The sequence below is a fragment of the Elgaria multicarinata genome, chromosome 12 (genome assembly GCF_023053635.1).
Source record: "Elgaria multicarinata webbii isolate HBS135686 ecotype San Diego chromosome 12, rElgMul1.1.pri, whole genome shotgun sequence".
NCBI lineage: Eukaryota > Metazoa > Chordata > Lepidosauria > Squamata > Anguidae > Elgaria > Elgaria multicarinata.
In genome coordinates this window covers 37,141,635-37,158,144 of record NC_086182.1, presented here as the reverse complement: position 1 = coordinate 37,158,144, position 16,510 = coordinate 37,141,635, and the positions used below count along the sequence as shown (strand labels likewise).

Here is a 16,510-nt window from a genome sequence, read left to right as displayed (position 1 = left end):
CTGTCTCAGACTCCCCCCCCCCCCTCGGTGTCTGTACCATTGGTTGGATTGTTCTTTATTTAAAAGAGAAACGGGCCCCTCCGGCAAGTGGCTGGAACTGTTTGCTGCTCTGGTCTTTGCAAGCCGATCAATTTCTCCAGTAGATGGTTTCCAGCCCACGTTTGCTTCCAAGTGTTACAGTCCTCCTTTTCTTTGCTCTGAGGTGCTGACAGGAGCCGGGAGGACAGCCCAGAACTTGCCCCCCCTCCAGATGTGGAAGACAACCGGCAGTGTGCACTTTGTTTGAAGTATGGCGATGATGGGGGGAATGTAAGTGGCTTTGGCTGGACGTGGCGTGAATGACGGAGCAGCTGCTTTGCCTGCTCCTGGTGCAGGTTAAGGTGAAAAGGTCTGACCTCCAAGCCCGTGTTGCGCTCTCAGTCTGACTGAGCCAGACGAATCCTGCCAAGCTCGTCTCTCTTTAAGGTCCCCAAGGTGTCTTGGTTAGCTAACTGCTTACATGCAGGCTGGAGGATAATATGCTCAGATAGACTGGTGGCTGGTTGAAAAACCCTACTCAGAAGAGGGTTCACTCAACTGGAGCCCAGTGGTGGCTTCAGTCAGTGTGGGCAGAGCCTGTGGCCCTCCCAATGCTGTGGGGCTCCATCAGCCCCAGCCTGCCTATGGCCAGTGGTGATGATGGGAGTTGCAGCCCAACAGCGTCAGTGGGTGATCTGGGGGGGGGGGGGCACAGATCACCCACACACACACACACCAACTTCAGTGAGTGGGTGAAGGGAAAATGAGGCTCAGTAGAAACCAGTGCAAAGTTCTGCATGTAGGCGAGAAGAAAACAGCAACTGCACAGGTCTTGAAGAGGGAATTCCTGGCTTGGCAGTAGTATGTGTGAGAAGGATCTGGGGATTGTTGCTACAAACAATGCAAATGAGGTTTCAGGTTGCATTACTAGAGAGCCATAATTCCCAGGGGGGCTTCCAAAGGGAGAGCTCCTAATGCTAGCTGCCCAAAGGCATTGTGCAGCGGCTCTGGGAAAAGATGGGAGAAGCAGTAAGAAAACGGAAGGAAGTCACAAGTCGTAGACATAGTTTTTTGGAACACGCAAGGCGTACACCCACCCACGCACCGTGAACTTCAGCGGATAAGGCAGGATGATGGTGTCATAAAAGCCTGGTCTGGAAGCAGCCTGCGTTCCACTTCGTTCTGCATTAGTCAGATGCCATCCTAAAGTGCTGTGTCCAGTCCGGGGTGCCTCCCTTTAAGAAGGATGTAGATCGACTGTAACAGTTTAAGAGGAGGGCAGTTAAGATGGCCAAGGGCGTAGAAAATCACCCCTGTGAGGAAAGGTGGTAGGAACTGGTTCTGTTTAGCCTGGAGAAGGGAAGGCGGAGGGCAGGACATAGCCGTACTCTGAGTGGCGTTCGGTTTTCCTGCAGGATGCTGGCCGTCTCCTCTACATCGGCCAGAATGAGTGGACCCATGTGAACTGTGCCCTGTGGTCAGCAGAAGTGTTTGAAGACGATGACGGCTCCCTGAAGAACGTGCACGTGGCAGTGATCCGAGGGAAGCAGCTGGTGGGTAGCAGGTGTTACTCGAAAGCAGGATAGATGTTGTGCCCAGAGCAACTAACAGGCTTCTCTCCTGCTGCTACAACAGCAAAGATTTGGGGAGGCCCATCACACAACTCCGCAGAGAACCAATTTGTATTGGACTTGAATTGCCGGGCAGCTGCAAGAAGGGCAAACGCCTCTTCTGGCTTGATTCGCCCCAGTTTAAGTCAGTGATGTGGAGCCCCCTTGGGTTCTCCTCAAGGAATCCCCACTGTTATTTCCGAGACGCCAGGGACACTCAGCCAGAGCTAGAAGGAGTGGCCGCTGCTCCCAGCACCAGGGCCGACCCAGTCCCTTTCCCTGTGCTCAGAGAGGCATGGAACTCGGTGGCTCTCTCAGGACAGAGAAAGGCGAAATGGGCCGGGGGCAGGGTGGCCGTGGCCGTGCCTGCTGGTGTCATCCAAGGTAGAGTGCCCCTTTTACCCATATTGTGCTAGTTCAGTGGATCTATTTCAGCCATTGGCCATAATAATCAAACGCTTTTTTAAAACAAAAAACCCAAACCCATCTTGCAGAGATGTGAGTTTTGCCTGAAGTCGGGGGCCACCGTGGGCTGCTGCCTGACCTCCTGCACCAGCAACTACCACTTCATGTGCTCCCGGGCCAAGCACTGCGTCTTCCTGGAGGACAAGAAAGTCTACTGCCAGCGCCACAGAGACCTGATCAAAGGAGAGGTGAAGGCCGCCCCCTGTGCCCCGCTGTCCCCTTCCCCGGTGCTCTCAGGGGCGCCACCCCCACCCCAGCCCTCCAGCCCCGTCCGAGTCTCTCTCTATGCTTGCTGTAGGTGGTGCCTGAGAACGGCTTTGAGGTCCTGAGAAGAGTCTTTGTGGATTTTGAAGGGATTAGTTTGAGGCGAAAGTTTCTGAATGGTCTGGAACCGGAGAACATCCACATGATGATTGGTAAGGAGGCCCTGGCCTCTCTGGCTCTGGAGGACGGGGCCCTGCTGCTGCTGCCACCTCCACCTCCCTTCACCTCTGCTTCTCTTTCCGTTTCTGCGCAGGCTCCATGACTATTGATTGCCTGGGGATCCTGAGTGACCTCTCTGACTGCGAAGACAAGCTCTTCCCCATTGGCTACCAGTAAGTGGGCGGCAGCGGAGTCCTCCGGAAGGCGCTCTGGGGACCCCAAGGGCGGCTGAGCAGGCCTTGGCTGAGGAGGACAAGCCTCGGCAGGCACGTGCCACATGCACAGGTTGGTCATGCGTGTGGACATTTCTTTCCAGATGCTCCCGGGTGTACTGGAGCACGACTGATGCTCGGAAGCGCTGTGTGTACACTTGCAAGATCATGGAGTGCCGCCCTCCCATTCTGGAGCCAGAGATCAACAGCACCGTAGAACATGGCGACAACCGGACGATTGCGCACAGCCCAGGGCCGCTGTTAGGCAAGTCCCTGCAGAGGCGGCCCCTCGGCCCACGCGCCCGGGGACTACCTGGGATTCCTCAAAGGCAGAAACGTCCGTCTTGCTTCTCTCCGCCCTTCCTCTCCAGTGGGCAGCCTTTCTTGAGTGCAGATGCTTTTCTGTGTGGGGCCTGTTCACCACTACCCACTTTCAGAGGAAGGCAGAGGAGGATTCCCTGGCCAAGGCCATGTGGCTGTAGGGTTTACTGGGTTAGAATGGCACCCCAGCAGTACGTGGGGTCAGAGCAGATAGCTGCCTTTGCTGAGAAAGTGGAGTCTTCACCTGTTGGCTGCGTGGAAAAATGTCCCAGAGTCGGGGAGGGCCTTTTAAATGGTATGAGTTTGTCCTGTTGACCCAGGAACTGCTGCGCCTTCTGCTTTGCTCCGGGTGCTCTACAAGCCCTCCCTCCCTCCCTCCCTCCCTCCCTTCTTCCACAGGCATAAAGGCCCTTCAGCTGATGCTCCGTGGTATAGAGAAAGAGAGAGGAGATGTGCTTGAGAAGGGAAAATGCCGCCTTCTCCCCGCTGCCCACTTCTTTCCTGATGTTGCGTTGCTCAAATGCGTCTTGATTTTTGTCTAAATCCAGAAGTTCCTAACCTTATTGTTTTATTGTTTGAAATTGCTGTAAACCGCCTTGATTGCTGTTTAGCCAATGAGACAGTATATAAGTACTGATAATAGATAAAGAAATCTTCCATTTCTCTTCTGCAGCCGAAATAGCAGCCAGAGAGGGCCATGCAACATCAAGAGCGGTGAGCCCTCCCTCTTCAGACCTTCCTCCGCATTCTCAGAACTGCAAGGCTCTGCGGATCAGAACGCCGAGTTTCCCCCTTGCCCAGCGATCGCCCGGCTCAAGGCCGCTGCCCTCTGCAGGTCTGACCCAGTTCCACGGCCCCAGCCCCTGCTGCCCCCTCACTGCTTTCTCAGGTTGTGGCGTCTTGCTTAGTTTTGGCGACTGAAACAGCTGTGGATTTCCATGACCAGCATTTCCTTTGAGCTGCTCTCAGTGGCCTGGAGCCTCCTCCTACCTATGCTCAAGCCATCTGTGCAGGCTTTGAAGCTTAGTACAAGTTGTGCTGGGATTTTGATGGATAAAACCCTGAGGGCAGCAGCTATACGCTGTGCGAGTGCAGAGAGGGGCGTCCTCAGCTGCAAGAGTGCCTCCTCCTGAGCATCTTTCAGGCATCTTATTTGCATTCTGAATTCTTAGTTCTTATTTGCATTGATTTTGTGGATACTGCTGAAGTTGGTGATAGCTTGTATCCCTCCCTAAACCTTTGGGATAGGGCAGTCTCCATTTTTAGTAGAGGAAAGAGAGCATATGGAATCTGCCATTCCATCCTGGCAACTGACTAGTCATAGCTTTGAAGTCAGGAGACTTGGCCTGGGTAAGAAATGGGACCTTGGAGTATTGGAGCTGAGCCCTCTGGTTGCCAGCCACAAGAATGGCAAGTTTGCGGAGTTCCAATAGAAAGAGAGGTAGACTCTAGTGTTGAAGAGTGGAAAAGTTTTTAATCTCTTTACATGAATGTCTGTACTGTTTAAAAATATTTTTGTAAAAAACTGTTTGAAAAAGGAGCTTGACGTTTTGGATCTGGCGATCCTTCCTCAGGATCTGGGATTTGGATCCTGATCTGGAATTTGGATCAGGATTTGAAAGAGCCCCACAGAAAGCTCGGCCTGCTCTTTTTACTGTTAGGAAATATTTCTGGATAGCAAAGATTAAACTTGCTGTACTACAACTTGAAGCCTGGGATGGGGGAAGTGTCCTGCTATGGCTGAATCAGACCCTGTGTCAGGGCAAATTACAGGGTATCCAGAATGCAAGGCAAGGAAGCAGACGAATGGTCAAGCACAGTATTACCAGGCTAGCAGGTAGTTTACAGAAGAGAATTCTGAGGCACAGCCAACTTCAAAACCCAGATAAGCAGTCAGATGCAATACGCAGTCCAAGAAACAGAACCAAGCAGGTGCCCAAGGATCAGTAACGCAGAGGCTGCGTCACAAGGCAATGTCAGGGATGTTGCCGTTGCCACGTGGAGCTGGTAGAACAATGTTCCAATACTGGCTAAGCTGAAACTGAGGGCTCCTATAGTCCGAGCTTGCCAAGCTCCACCCGTGGCTCAGCTGACAAAAGTCCTGCCTAGGAGGAGGGGCCTTGCTTCCTGGAAGTCCTTTCCGGTTGAGGGGTCAAGTGCTTCGTAGTCAAGCGCTTCTCCTCACAGGAGCACTACTGGCCCGTCCCCTGACACTCTCTGGGGCTAGGTGGTCACCCGGCCTCTGTCTCCTCAGAGGTGGGACTCCCCCCTCCTGCAGGGACAGACCTGCGGCCACCTCCACACACCCCCGAGGGCCCATGGAGGGCTCCTAGCCCTTGCCTGTACCTGGGAGCTCCAGCTCCTCCTCAGGAGGATCCTCCAGCAGGGGCCTGGCAGAACGTTGCTCTGAGCATTTTCTGGGGGGGGGGGGGGGAGTTTTGACAACTTGTCTGAGGAAGGAAAAATGGGGCTGACGTAGAGAGAGGTAGGGGGCGTTTGGCTCTAGGGTTTGGGGCCCTGTGTTGATCCTTGCCTGTGCGGGCCTGAACACATTCACAGAGGGTGACTCGGCCTTTGGCCCCATTTGGTCAGTTCTGTTTAAAAAACCCTTCCCCCCTCTCTCTCCCACCCCCAGGGAGTCCAACTCCTGTGACGCACGAGATCGTGACCGTGGGAGACCCGCTGCTGCTGTCATCTGGACTTCGGAGCCTCGGCTCCAGGAGGCACGCTACCTCTCCTCTTTCCCCCCCTCAGCAGCTGAGGTCCTGGGTGCTGCCGCCCGGCAGAGCTGGAGCCACAAACGCAAGGCACGGCACTTCCTCGGCAACCAGCCTGGGTCCCTCCCCACACCATGACTCGACGGCAAAGCTTGCAGAGCGTTCCGTGGGCCCGGCAGCCTGGCACGCGACTGTCCAGGGTAGCTCTGCCCCTTCCAGCTGCCAGAGGCCAGCAGTGGCGAGTGGAGGCAAAGGGACGCCTCCCACGGAGGGAGCCGTGTCCTTCGAAACAGCGGCTCCGGCAGGGGCAGAAAAAGGCCCACTGACGAGCCCCCAGGACTCCGGCGCTTCCCCCGGGGACTCCAGAGCAGGCACCCAAGCGCAGGGCCTTGAGCCAGGCAGCAAAGTGGGGAAGTTGGCAGAGACCCCTCCGGGCCTCTTTCCTTCCAAAGAGCCAGCAGCATTTCCACCGTTACATCAGAGGCCCCCGAAGAAGGAGCAGGAGCAGCAGGTGGATCTCGCGCAGCCGGAGAAGAGCTGCCCGTCGGAGGACCCGGAAGCCAAGCCCTCCTCCACACTTGCTGGAGCAAGTCCCTGGCCGCCTCTGCTGAGCGATTCGGCACTTTCTGTAGGCAGAGAGAGGCGGCAGAAGGCAAAGAAAGGAGCAAAAGAGAGGCTTCCCAGCAAGCCCTTTGCGAGTTCGAACCTCCACCCCACTAGCAACAAAGACGGTGCGGAGCCGGAATCCGTTCACCAAGCCGAGCAGGTGGCTCAGAGGCACGGTAACCACGTGGCTGCTGAGAAGGCTGCGGAAAGCAGCCTGTTGAGCCAGAGGGCATCCAAAGCCCCTTCCCAGGGTGACCTGGCCCCTCCCAAGGAGCTGCAGGCTTCCCAAAAGCGCACGGTGAAAGTGACTCTCACCCCACTCAAGATGGAAGGCGAGAGCCAGCCCAAGAGCGTTCCGAAAGAGAGCGCGGCGGATTCCCAGGCCAAGGAGAGCAAGCCGGCTCCCCTGGCCCAGGCCTCCTCTTCTGCAGCAGCCACGGACCGGTCGGGGAACGGCTGTGCCGCCCAAGAGAGCCCGAGCTGTGCGGCAGCCCCGGAGCCCCCGAGGGACCCCTACCAGGGCCTCCCTGTTCAAGGCAGCAGCCTCATGCTCCAGGATGGCACGAAAACACAGGAGGACGGGGCCTACAAGCGGAGGTACCCCCGGCGCAGCGCCCGGGCCAGGTCCAACATGTTCTTCGGGCTCACGCCCTTGTACGGCGTGAGGTCTTACGGCGAGGAGGACATCCCCTTCTACAGCAACTCCACGGGCAAGAAGCGGGGCAAGCGGTCTGCTGAGGGGCAAGTGGATGGGGCTGACGACCTGAGCACCTCGGATGAGGACGACCTGTACTACTACAACTTCACCCGGACGGTGGTCTCGAGCACGGAGGAGCACCTCGCGCCTCACAGCTTATTCCGGGAAGAGGAGCACCTCAGCCTTCCCAAAATCTCTCAGCTCGATGGCGTGGACGACGGAACAGAAAGCGATACCAGCGTCACGGTGGCGACGAGGAAGGCCAACCCCGTCACCAAAAGGGGCGGCAAGGAAAATGGGACGGAAAGCTTGAAACCGGATCGGAGCGAAGGCGGCAGCGGGGAGAAAGCGCAGGTGACCAAGAGCTCCTCCGGCCACAAAGCAGCCGAGCCCAAGGTGGAGAACTGCCGGGTCAAGGCTCCGAGCCAGGACCCTTTGGAAGCGCAGCTGAGCTCCTTGGAGGCCTCGGCTGGCCGCCGCCCCACCCGGGCCAGCGCCGAGCCGTCAGAGAAGAACCTGCTTGACCCCTTCAGCACCGAGCTGCTCAAGTCCGACTCGGACAATAACAACTCGGACGACTGTGGGAACATCCTCCCTTCGGACATCATGGACTTTGTGCTGAAAAACACCCCTTCGATGCAGGCCCTGGGAGAGAGCCCTGAATCCTCGTCCTCCGAGCTCCTCACCCTGGGGGAAGGGCTGGGCCTCGACAGCAACCGCGGCAAGGACATGGGCCTCTTCGAGGTGTTCTCCCAGCAGCTGCCCACCGCCGAGCCCGTCGACAGCAGCGTCTCCTCCTCCATCTCGGCAGAGGAGCCGTTTGAGCTGCCCTTGGAGCTGCCTTCGGATCTCTCCGTCTTAACAACTCGGAGTCCCACGGTGCCCGGCCAGAGCCATGGCCGGCTCGCTGTCATTCCAGAGTCCTCCCTCTCCGCCTCAGGGGAACGATCCATGTTAGCTTTGCCTTCCACGGAGTCTGCGGAGAAGAGGGTGACGGTCACAGAAAAGCCGGCCTCCAGCGAAGGGGAGCCAGCCTTGCTGAGCCCACGAGGGGACCCGAGCCCGGACGGGCCCCTGACCCCCGACCCCTTCATTCAAGGCCACTTGGAAGCAGAGCACATCACCAGTCCTGCCTGCGGGCCAGGAGAGCCGGGCCACAGGGCCGGCCAGGAGTTGGCCAGGAATAGTGGGACGCCAGGGCTCCAGGTCCCAGTGTCTCCCACCCTGCCGCTCCAGACTGCCAAGTACAGCGGACCCAACGCTGCCGCCAGCCCCGGCCCGTCTCAGATCTCCAATGCAGCTGTGCAGACCGCGCCCCTCCACCTCAAGGCCACGGCGGAAAAGCTGCTGGTGGTGAACCAGAACATGCAGCCCCTGTACGTCCTTCAGACTCTCCCCAACGGGGTCACGCAGAAGATCCAGCTGACCTCCTCCGTCAGCTCCGCCCAGGGCATGTTGGAGGCCGGCGCCTCTGTGCTCGGGCCGATGGGCGCAGCGGGGCTGGCACTGGCGGCAGGCCTGGCTCCTGGCTTGCCCTCCTCCACCCAGCCTCTCTTCCCGCCCACCAGCAAAGGGCTGCTGCCGATGCCCCATCACCAGCACTTACATTCCTTCTCCGCCACACCCCAGGGCGGCTTCCCACCCGCTCTCGGCAGTCCAGCCTCAGGCCTCCTGATTGGTGTCCAGCAACCCCCTGACCCCGAAGCCAACCAGCGAGCCGACGTCGGTTCCACTGCTGCCCCCCCGCCCCCGGGCCTCAGCAAGAAGCGGCCAATTGCGCGCCTGCAGTCCCGCAAGAACAAGAAGCTGGCCCCGTCCGCCATCGCCCCGTCCGACATGGCCCCCAACATGACACTCATTAACTTTGCACAGTCCCAACACCCCGCCGGCCACCCGGGCCTGCTCGACCTGGGAGCCGTTGGCAGCACTGCCTCCCCCAGGACCGTCCCCAACATCATCAAGCGGTCCAAGACCGGGGTGATGTACTTTGAGCAGGCAGCCCTCTTGCCCCAGGGCGGGGGAGCGTCCACAGCCGCCGGAACCCCTGCAGCAGCGGCTGGGCCGGAGGCCGGGCACCTTGCGCCGGGGCCGAGCCGAGCCTCTGCCCCTTCTGTGCTGAACGTGGTCTCCATGCCCACGCCGTCCGTGCCCGCCACGGGCACCTCCATCCCCGGGCAGCACATGCTGGCGCGGGGCTCCGTGGCGCTCGCTGGCGCGGGGCTGCCAGGGTCCTCTGAAGTGGGCTCTCTCAGCAGCCTCTTAATCAGATCCTCCCAGCAGAGCCTGGCCCTGCCAGAGCAGCCGGCTGCAGGGCCGTCCTCCGGCTCTGGGATGTTTCCACCCCTGGGCGATGCCACCTCGTCGGCTCAGCCTGCCTCCTCCATGACGGCTGCAGCATCCAGCCTTTGCGTCCCGCCCTCTCCGCAGTCCATGAGCCTGAGCACTGAGCCGGAAGACTCTTACCAGCCTGGCCCTCTGACGCAGATCCTGGCCGGCAAAAGTGGGACTGCCCTGCCTCAGGCGGCTGACCTCCCTGCCTCCCGAGCCCCTTCCCTCTCGAGCTTTCCCCAGTTGGTGGACAAAGCCCCCTGCTCGGCCACCCAGGCCCCCTCGGCCGCTCCCGGGAGCCCACCGTCTGCTGAGCAGCTGCCTGGGAGCGCCGTGAAGACCAAAGGCAAAGCCAAACGGCTTCAGGCCTCATTGGAGAGCAGAGGGCCTGGGAAGCGGCACAAGACGGCCCCCTTCTGGACCAGCTCCCCTGAGAAGCACGTTCCCCAGCGAGGAGGCGCCAGTGGGTCCCCCCAGGACTTGGGCGGAGGGTAAGAGCAGGAAGCCTTCGGTCCCCCTTTCCCTGCCCCTTCCTTTTCCGTTAAGTTCTTGTACGACAGGCGCAGGCAAAGAGCACGTGGGCGGCCTCTGCCAGGCGGCCATTCAAGCCGAAGGCTGCCCTGTCGTCGGCCCCATTCCTGGATCTATGTGAGCCGTACTTCTGGAGGCCGTTCCTTTGCAGGGGAGGGGCCCTTCTGGGCCAGGGGGGCTTCATTAGCAGCAGCGGATGGGAAAGGGGCCGTGAGTGGCAGGGCTGGGAAGAAGCGACGCAGCGGGCGGGCGGGCCGGCCGGCCAAACCCCGTGGCAGCTCCGCTGGCTCTGAAGGCCCGGGGCAGGCCTGGCTTGTGGGTCTCCAGCACCTTGGCAGGTTCAGCTCAATCCTTTGGGGCTTGAGGGTTCCTTCCGACAGCTCCACTGAGCGCTTTCCCCTGGTGAATGGCCCCTGGCCAGGATGTGGCACAGAGAGGTCCAGGAAGTTCTGTGCCGCTTCTCTCTCGCATGTCGCCAGGCTGGTGGCGAGCTTGGCTGACTAAACGCTGACCGCGTAGCCACACTGACTCTTCCTGAATCTCCTAGGACCCCTGCCTGGAAGATGCACGTGGAGGAGGCCACAAGTGTAGAGCCACCGCCTCCCAAGGCACCAGGGTAAGTGTGCCTCTCGGGGGGGGGGCAGGGGGGGGGCTCCAGTTCAGCAGTTGAGCTGCAGGCACCTCCAGAGCAGCCGTGGCTTCGTGGCCTCCTTGTGGGGTGGCAGGAGGCAGAGGTGAATTGTTATTTTTATTTATTACATTTATGTACTGCCCCATAGCCAAAGCTCTCTGGGCAGTTTACAAAGATTAAAAGGCTGGACATTAAAAATCAATATACAAAATGTGTGCCAGGGCTGTGCTCAGGCCCTCAGAGGAAACCAACTGAGGGATTCCAAAAGAGCAGTTGCCAACCGTGTAATGCTGTGTGTGTCTTGGTTTGTTTGGTTTTATCTTTGTATTTTATTTTGGTTTGTTTTTTAAATGAATATTGTAACGAAGGGCAGCATCTAAATATTTTAAATAGTAAACAAACCAGGCACCAGGCCCTTGATGCAGCCACACTGCTTAATTAGTCCTGGGCAGATCCTTGAATGGATTGACAACCGACACCTCCAGTAGGAATGCTCTCACCGGGGTGGGTGGGTGCTTTGTGGGTGGATGTGAAGGAGGGCGTTTGAGCATGCCTCAGACATGCCGGCCCCTGCAGGCAGCGGCCTCGGCCTTGGTGCCAAAGGTCCCTGCGTTCCTGTCCATCCAGCGGTGGAGCAGGGTGGGCGGAGCTGCGCTGAGGCCCGGCTGCCCTGTGCTGATTACCATGACAGGTTTCTCAGTGGAGCCGGACCCCAGAAGGCTCCCTCTGTCAGACAGCAGTGGGATCTCACATGGTTTCCAACTTCTCTCCACAGACAGGCACCATCACTCCCAGAATCGCAGCCAACGCCACACCCAAGTGAGCAAGAGCACGCAGGTATGTTCCCCTACACGAGGGCCTGGTTCTTACCTCTGGAAGACACGTGTAGCTTTGCCCTGTTTAAGACTCTGTGTATCTGGGTGCTGCTTGCAAGAGTAGCCCAGTAACACGCTGGATTCACGACCGCGTTTCCCGGAGCTCTGGACGTTGTCCGGCGTCTCCTGGTTTGCATTGCCGGGAACTCTTGAGGCAAGCAGGTTCCTGCTTCTCTTCCAGACTCCGGGGCTCCTGAGAACGAGGAGGGCACTTTCAGCTCCCCACTCATGTTCTGGTTGCAGCAGGAGCGGAAGCGGAAGCAGAGCCTGGCTGAGAGGAGAGCCAAGAAAGGGCTGCTCTTCGAGATCTCCAGCGACGATGGCTTTCAGATCTGTGCAGAAAGCATCGAAGGTGGGAGCAGGGGCGGGGGTGGGGGTGGGGGGAAGGAGGAGGCCTTGCCAGCCGCTGCAGGGGAGGGCCCTGGGCCAGGGCGCGCTGAGCTTCGGAGCCAGGGGTGTGCAGTTGTGGGTTGCTTGACTGGAAGAGGAGCCCGAAGGGAAGCTTTTTGAGGACGCTCCAGCCTCAGCAGAGTGAGCCATTCTTTGCTTCTGTTCCCTTGATCGCAGAGGCCTGGAAATCCCTGACTGACAAAGTTCAAGAGGCTCGTTCCAATGCCCGCCTGAAGCAGCTCTCCTTCACAGGTAGCAGCAGCAGCAGCAGTAGCCACCAGCGCCGGCTGGAGGTTCCGCTTCACAAACAGTCGACCTCTTCCTCGAATAGTGGCGGCGGCAGGGCAAGCAGCCTGCGCAGCCCTGGGTGGCAGCTTGGGCTGCCTCCGTCAGCCAGCCCTTCGCTGCTGGTGCCCTGGAGGCCGTGCCGCCTCTGGGGCTGTGACGGGAGCCTCTGCTGGGCGGCCGGGCTCCACTCTGGGCTTCACCCGGGCCGCCCTTTCCGCGCTTGAGCAGTGCGGCGTCCTCTCCTCGGCACAGGTGTGAGCGGGCTGCGGATGCTGGGCCTCCTGCACGACGCCGTCGTCTTCCTCGTCGAGCAGCTCTGCGGAGCGAAGCACTGCCGCAACTACAAGTTCCGGTTCCACAAGCCCGAGGAGGCAAAGGAGCCCCCGGTGAACCCCCACGGCTCTGCCCGGGCCGACGTGCACCTCAGGCGAGTGAAGCCCCGGAGGCCCCTTCCGTGGCGCGTCCCGGGGGAGCGGGGGCTCGTTCAGGCGGGAGGGGGGTCTTCCGCACGCGGGCCTGGGTGGGGGGACGGAGGCAGAAACTCGGAGGCCGCAGAGCACTTCAGAGAACCCCGCCCTCTCTCTCCGGCTGCCGCCGTGGCACAGACTTCCCTGGCTCAAGGCCAGCTTTGGAGCGTAGCGCGTGAGCCTTGCTGTGTTCTGCCCTTCAGGAAGTCGGCCTTCGACATGTTCAACTTCCTGGCCTCCAAGCATCGGCAGCCGCCAGAGTACAAGCCCAACGAGGAGGAAGAGGAGGAGGTGCAGCTGAAGTCTGCCCGGTACATAGCGGGGTCAGAGGCGAGTTGGAGGGGGGGCAGCAAGATGGCTTGTGGGCAGCTGGGGATGCTGGGGGCAGGCTTTGGCCCCCACAGCTGACCTGTAAGCCAGCTCCTCCCGGGCTGGTGCTGCAGAATGGATGGCAGCGTGTCACAGGTGGGAGGGGGAAGAGCGGGTGGCTCCACGAGCGGTCAGGGCACCTCCTGTCCCACAGCTCAGCCTGGGGCGGAGGGCAGAGGGGGCACGTGGCTGAAAGCACGCCGTTTGGGCTGAGGGGCTGGCTGAGGACTCTCTCCAGCAGCAGCAGCAGCAGCAGCTGCAACCTGTCTCCTGCCTGCCTGCCTGCCTCCAGGAGGGCCACCAGCATGGACCTGCCGATGCCAATGCGCTTCCGGCACCTGAAGAAGACCTCCAAGGAGGCGGTTGGGGTCTACAGGTACGTGGGGGCTTGGGCCAGAGAAGACGCCCCTGGGGGGATGGCGCGGGCTAACCAAGGGGAGGAGAGCCAGGCCCAGGGAGCCCAAGGCTGCAGTGGGGAAGCCCCCCCCCCCCGCCATGTGACTCCCCAGGGAGATTGCCAAGGGATCCGCTCGTGGCCTAGGGGAGGGGCTGCCTGAATGCCCCCAGGCTCTGGCGGCGGCAGCGGCGGCGGCGGCATCTGACACGGCCGGCTGGGGTGTGTTCTTCCTTGCCAGGTCCCCCATCCACGGCCGGGGCCTGTTCTGCAGAAGGAACATCGATGCAGGAGAGATGGTGATCGAATATGCCGGCAACGTGATCCGCTCCATCCTAACTGACAAGCGCGAGAAGTACTACGACGGCAAGGTGAGCTTCGTGGCGCCCCGTGGGCCACAGGTCTGCTCATGGAACAAGCTGGAGGTTTTGTTGGCAATGTCCATCCCCAGGGATGGGCAGAAAGAAGAACAGCTGCCCAGACCCACCCGACAGTACAGGAGGAAGCGGTGGGCGCCAGGCAGGCAGCTTCTGGGCAGCACAGAATTCCGCATGCTGACAAACCTGTTTTCTTTTTGTTTGTAGCCCTTCCGGCTGCTGAGAGTAGCTTCAGAGCTGGGGGGTGACGCCTCTCAAGTTGGAGGGAGGGCGTAGTCCGGTCTTCGATGGCCATTGGACGGGGAGGGGGCAGGATCGCAGCCCCTGAGTCCCTTTGCCATGACTGGAAGAATTGAAATGAATTGTGCAAATTAAGTCAACGCATTCAAATTGGTAAAATTAATTAAGGTCACAAGATGCAGCTGTTATTTGGTCGGAGTATATTTATTTATTTATTTATTTATTTATTTATTTATTTATTTATTTATGTATTTAAAACATTTATATCCCGCCCTATATCATTAAGATCTTAGAGTGGCGTACAGATAAAAGCATACAGTATAAAACAATAAATATGCACAGTTAAATACAAATTAAACCATGAACCAAGTTAAGACAATATATAATTTAAAAGCAGTTAAAACAGTTAAAACCATGTGCCCTCTTAGTGGATTTAACCATCAAAGGCTTGTTAAAAAGCCATGTTTTTACTTGGCATTGAAATAAAATCAGCATTGGCGCCAGTCGGGCCTTCCACAGTCAGGGTGCCACAACAGAGAAAGCTCTCCCCCTTGTCCCATCATAGCGTATATGTTGCGTCGGTGGGATGCGGAGAAGGGCTCCTCCAACAGATCTCAAGTCTCAGGCAGGCATATATAAGGAGAGGCGCTCCCTCAAGTATCGAGGTCCCAAGCCATTTAGGGCTTTAAACGTCATTACCAACACCTTGAATTCCAACCAGGAGCGTATAGGCAGCCAGTGCAGTTCCTTTAAGACCAGTGTTATGTGGTCTCTGTAAGATGTACCCGCCAGCAGTCTAGCTGTTGCATTTTACACTAGCTGCAACTTCCGCATTGTCTTCAAGGGCAGCCCCATGTAAAGTGCATTGCAGTAGTCTAATCGTGACGTTACCAGTGCATGCACTACTGTGGCTAGGTTGTCCCTGTCCAGGAAAGGCCGTAGCTGGCGAATCAGCCAGAGCTGATCCCAAGTACTCCGTGCCACAGAGTCCACCTGGGCCTCTAGTGGCAATGATGGATCGGAGTACTCCCAAGCTACGTACCTGCTCCTTCAGAAGGAGCGCCACCTCATCCAGAACAGGTCGCTTACCCCATTCCCGGACTCGGGAACCACCAATCCACAGAGCTTCCGTCTTATCAGGGTTCAGCTTCAGTTTATTGGCCCTCATCCAGCCCATTACAGCCTCCAGGCACTGGTCCAGCACCTTCACAGCCCCAGCTGACTCCAACGACAAGGAGAAGTAGAGCTGAGCATCATCAGCATACTGATGGCACCCAAACCCCTAATGACCTCACCCAACGGCTTCATATAGATGTTGAACAGCATGGGGGACAGAATAGAACCCTTAATTGCCATGGGGTGGAACAGGAATCCCCCAGTACCACTCTCTGGGACCGGTCCTGCAAGTAGGAGCGGAACCACTGTAACACAGTGCCTCCTACTTCCATCTCGCAGAGCTGATCCAGTAAGATACCATGATCAATGGTATCAAAAGCCGCCAAGAGATCCAGGGAGATCAACAGGGTAGCACTCCCCCTGTCTTTCACCCGGAGTAAGTCGTCAGTCAGAGCCACCAAGGCTGTTTCAGTGCCGTGCCCTGGCCTGAAACCAGACTGGAATGGGTCCAGTTAATCCATTTGAAGTTGCCTGGCCACCACCCGGTCAAGCACCTTGCCCATTTAGGAAAAAGAAAAGTTTTTAGCTGAGCTTTAAAAGCTGAGCTAAAAACTTTTCTTTTTCCTAAAGCTTTTAAAACTTGATTTTGTTCTGACTTTACCATGTACATTGATGGTGCTAAATTAATTAATTAATTAATTAATTAATAATAATAATAATAATAATAATAATAATAATAATACCACCTCTGGATCCAGGGAGGGCCTCTTCAGGAGAGGGCGCACTGCAGCCTCTTTCAAGGCAGCAGGCACCACTCCCTGACAGAGGGAGGCATTTACCACCCCCTGGACCCACCCAACCAATCCACCTCTGCTAGATCGAATTAGCCAGGATGGGCAAGGGCCAAGCTTACATGTGGTGGGACGGCCCAGGCAGCGTCTTGTCCACATCATCAGGCTGCAACAACCGGAACTGATCCCAGAAAACATGATTAGACCGGGCACTGTACACCTCCCCAGGCTCTGCGATAATTGTAGCATCAAGTTCTGAGTGAATACGAGCAACTTTCTTTTCAAAGTGCCTAGCAAATTTATCACAGCAGGTTACCGAGGGTTCCAATTCCGGTCCTGCCGGAGCCTAAGTACCACAGGGCCCAATCCCGTGCATGTTTAGGCAGGAAAGAGCCCCACAACATCCAGCATTTCCCAGTGAGCAGCGCTGGCTGGGAGATGCTGGGCGTTCTGGGCCGTTTTTCTGCCTAAGCATGCACAGGAATGCGGCTTTCAGCAGATGCTGGCGCTTGCTGCCAGAAGGCTGAATGGCCACCGGGAAGGAGGGCTGATCTGGCTGCACTGTCAGAGATCTCTGGGATGCCACCTCCAGCCCTGTGTGCTTCGCCATGTTCCTGGCACCGCTGAGCCAAGCTGCTTTGGGG

At 58.1% G+C, this 16,510-nt stretch overlaps 1 protein-coding gene across 2 annotated transcripts in view; it reads left to right on the top strand.

Annotated features, from left to right (window-relative positions):
• The window catches only part of KMT2A (lysine methyltransferase 2A), a 53,313-nt gene that overhangs the window by 33,146 nt on the left and 3,657 nt on the right, over window positions 1–16,510 (top strand). Inside the window, exons 20-35 of one of the 2 annotated variants that reach the window (XM_063139318.1) lie at window positions 203–309; window positions 1,434–1,571; window positions 2,123–2,281; window positions 2,392–2,509; window positions 2,611–2,689; window positions 2,833–2,993; window positions 3,723–3,884; window positions 5,685–9,888; window positions 10,476–10,544; window positions 11,335–11,396; window positions 11,616–11,786; window positions 12,002–12,076; window positions 12,365–12,539; window positions 12,783–12,890; window positions 13,241–13,324; window positions 13,584–13,713. In XM_063139318.1, the coding sequence (XP_062995388.1) occupies window positions 203–309; window positions 1,434–1,571; window positions 2,123–2,281; window positions 2,392–2,509; window positions 2,611–2,689; window positions 2,833–2,993; window positions 3,723–3,884; window positions 5,685–9,888; window positions 10,476–10,544; window positions 11,335–11,396; window positions 11,616–11,786; window positions 12,002–12,076; window positions 12,365–12,539; window positions 12,783–12,890; window positions 13,241–13,324; window positions 13,584–13,713 (6,002 nt within the window). Of the gene's footprint in view, window positions 1–202; window positions 310–1,433; window positions 1,572–2,122; window positions 2,282–2,391; window positions 2,510–2,610; window positions 2,690–2,832; window positions 2,994–3,722; window positions 3,885–5,684; window positions 9,889–10,475; window positions 10,545–11,334; window positions 11,397–11,615; window positions 11,787–12,001; window positions 12,077–12,364; window positions 12,544–12,782; window positions 12,891–13,240; window positions 13,325–13,583; window positions 13,714–16,510 lie in introns of both variants that reach the window. The other variant, XM_063139317.1, reaches the window with a different exon arrangement.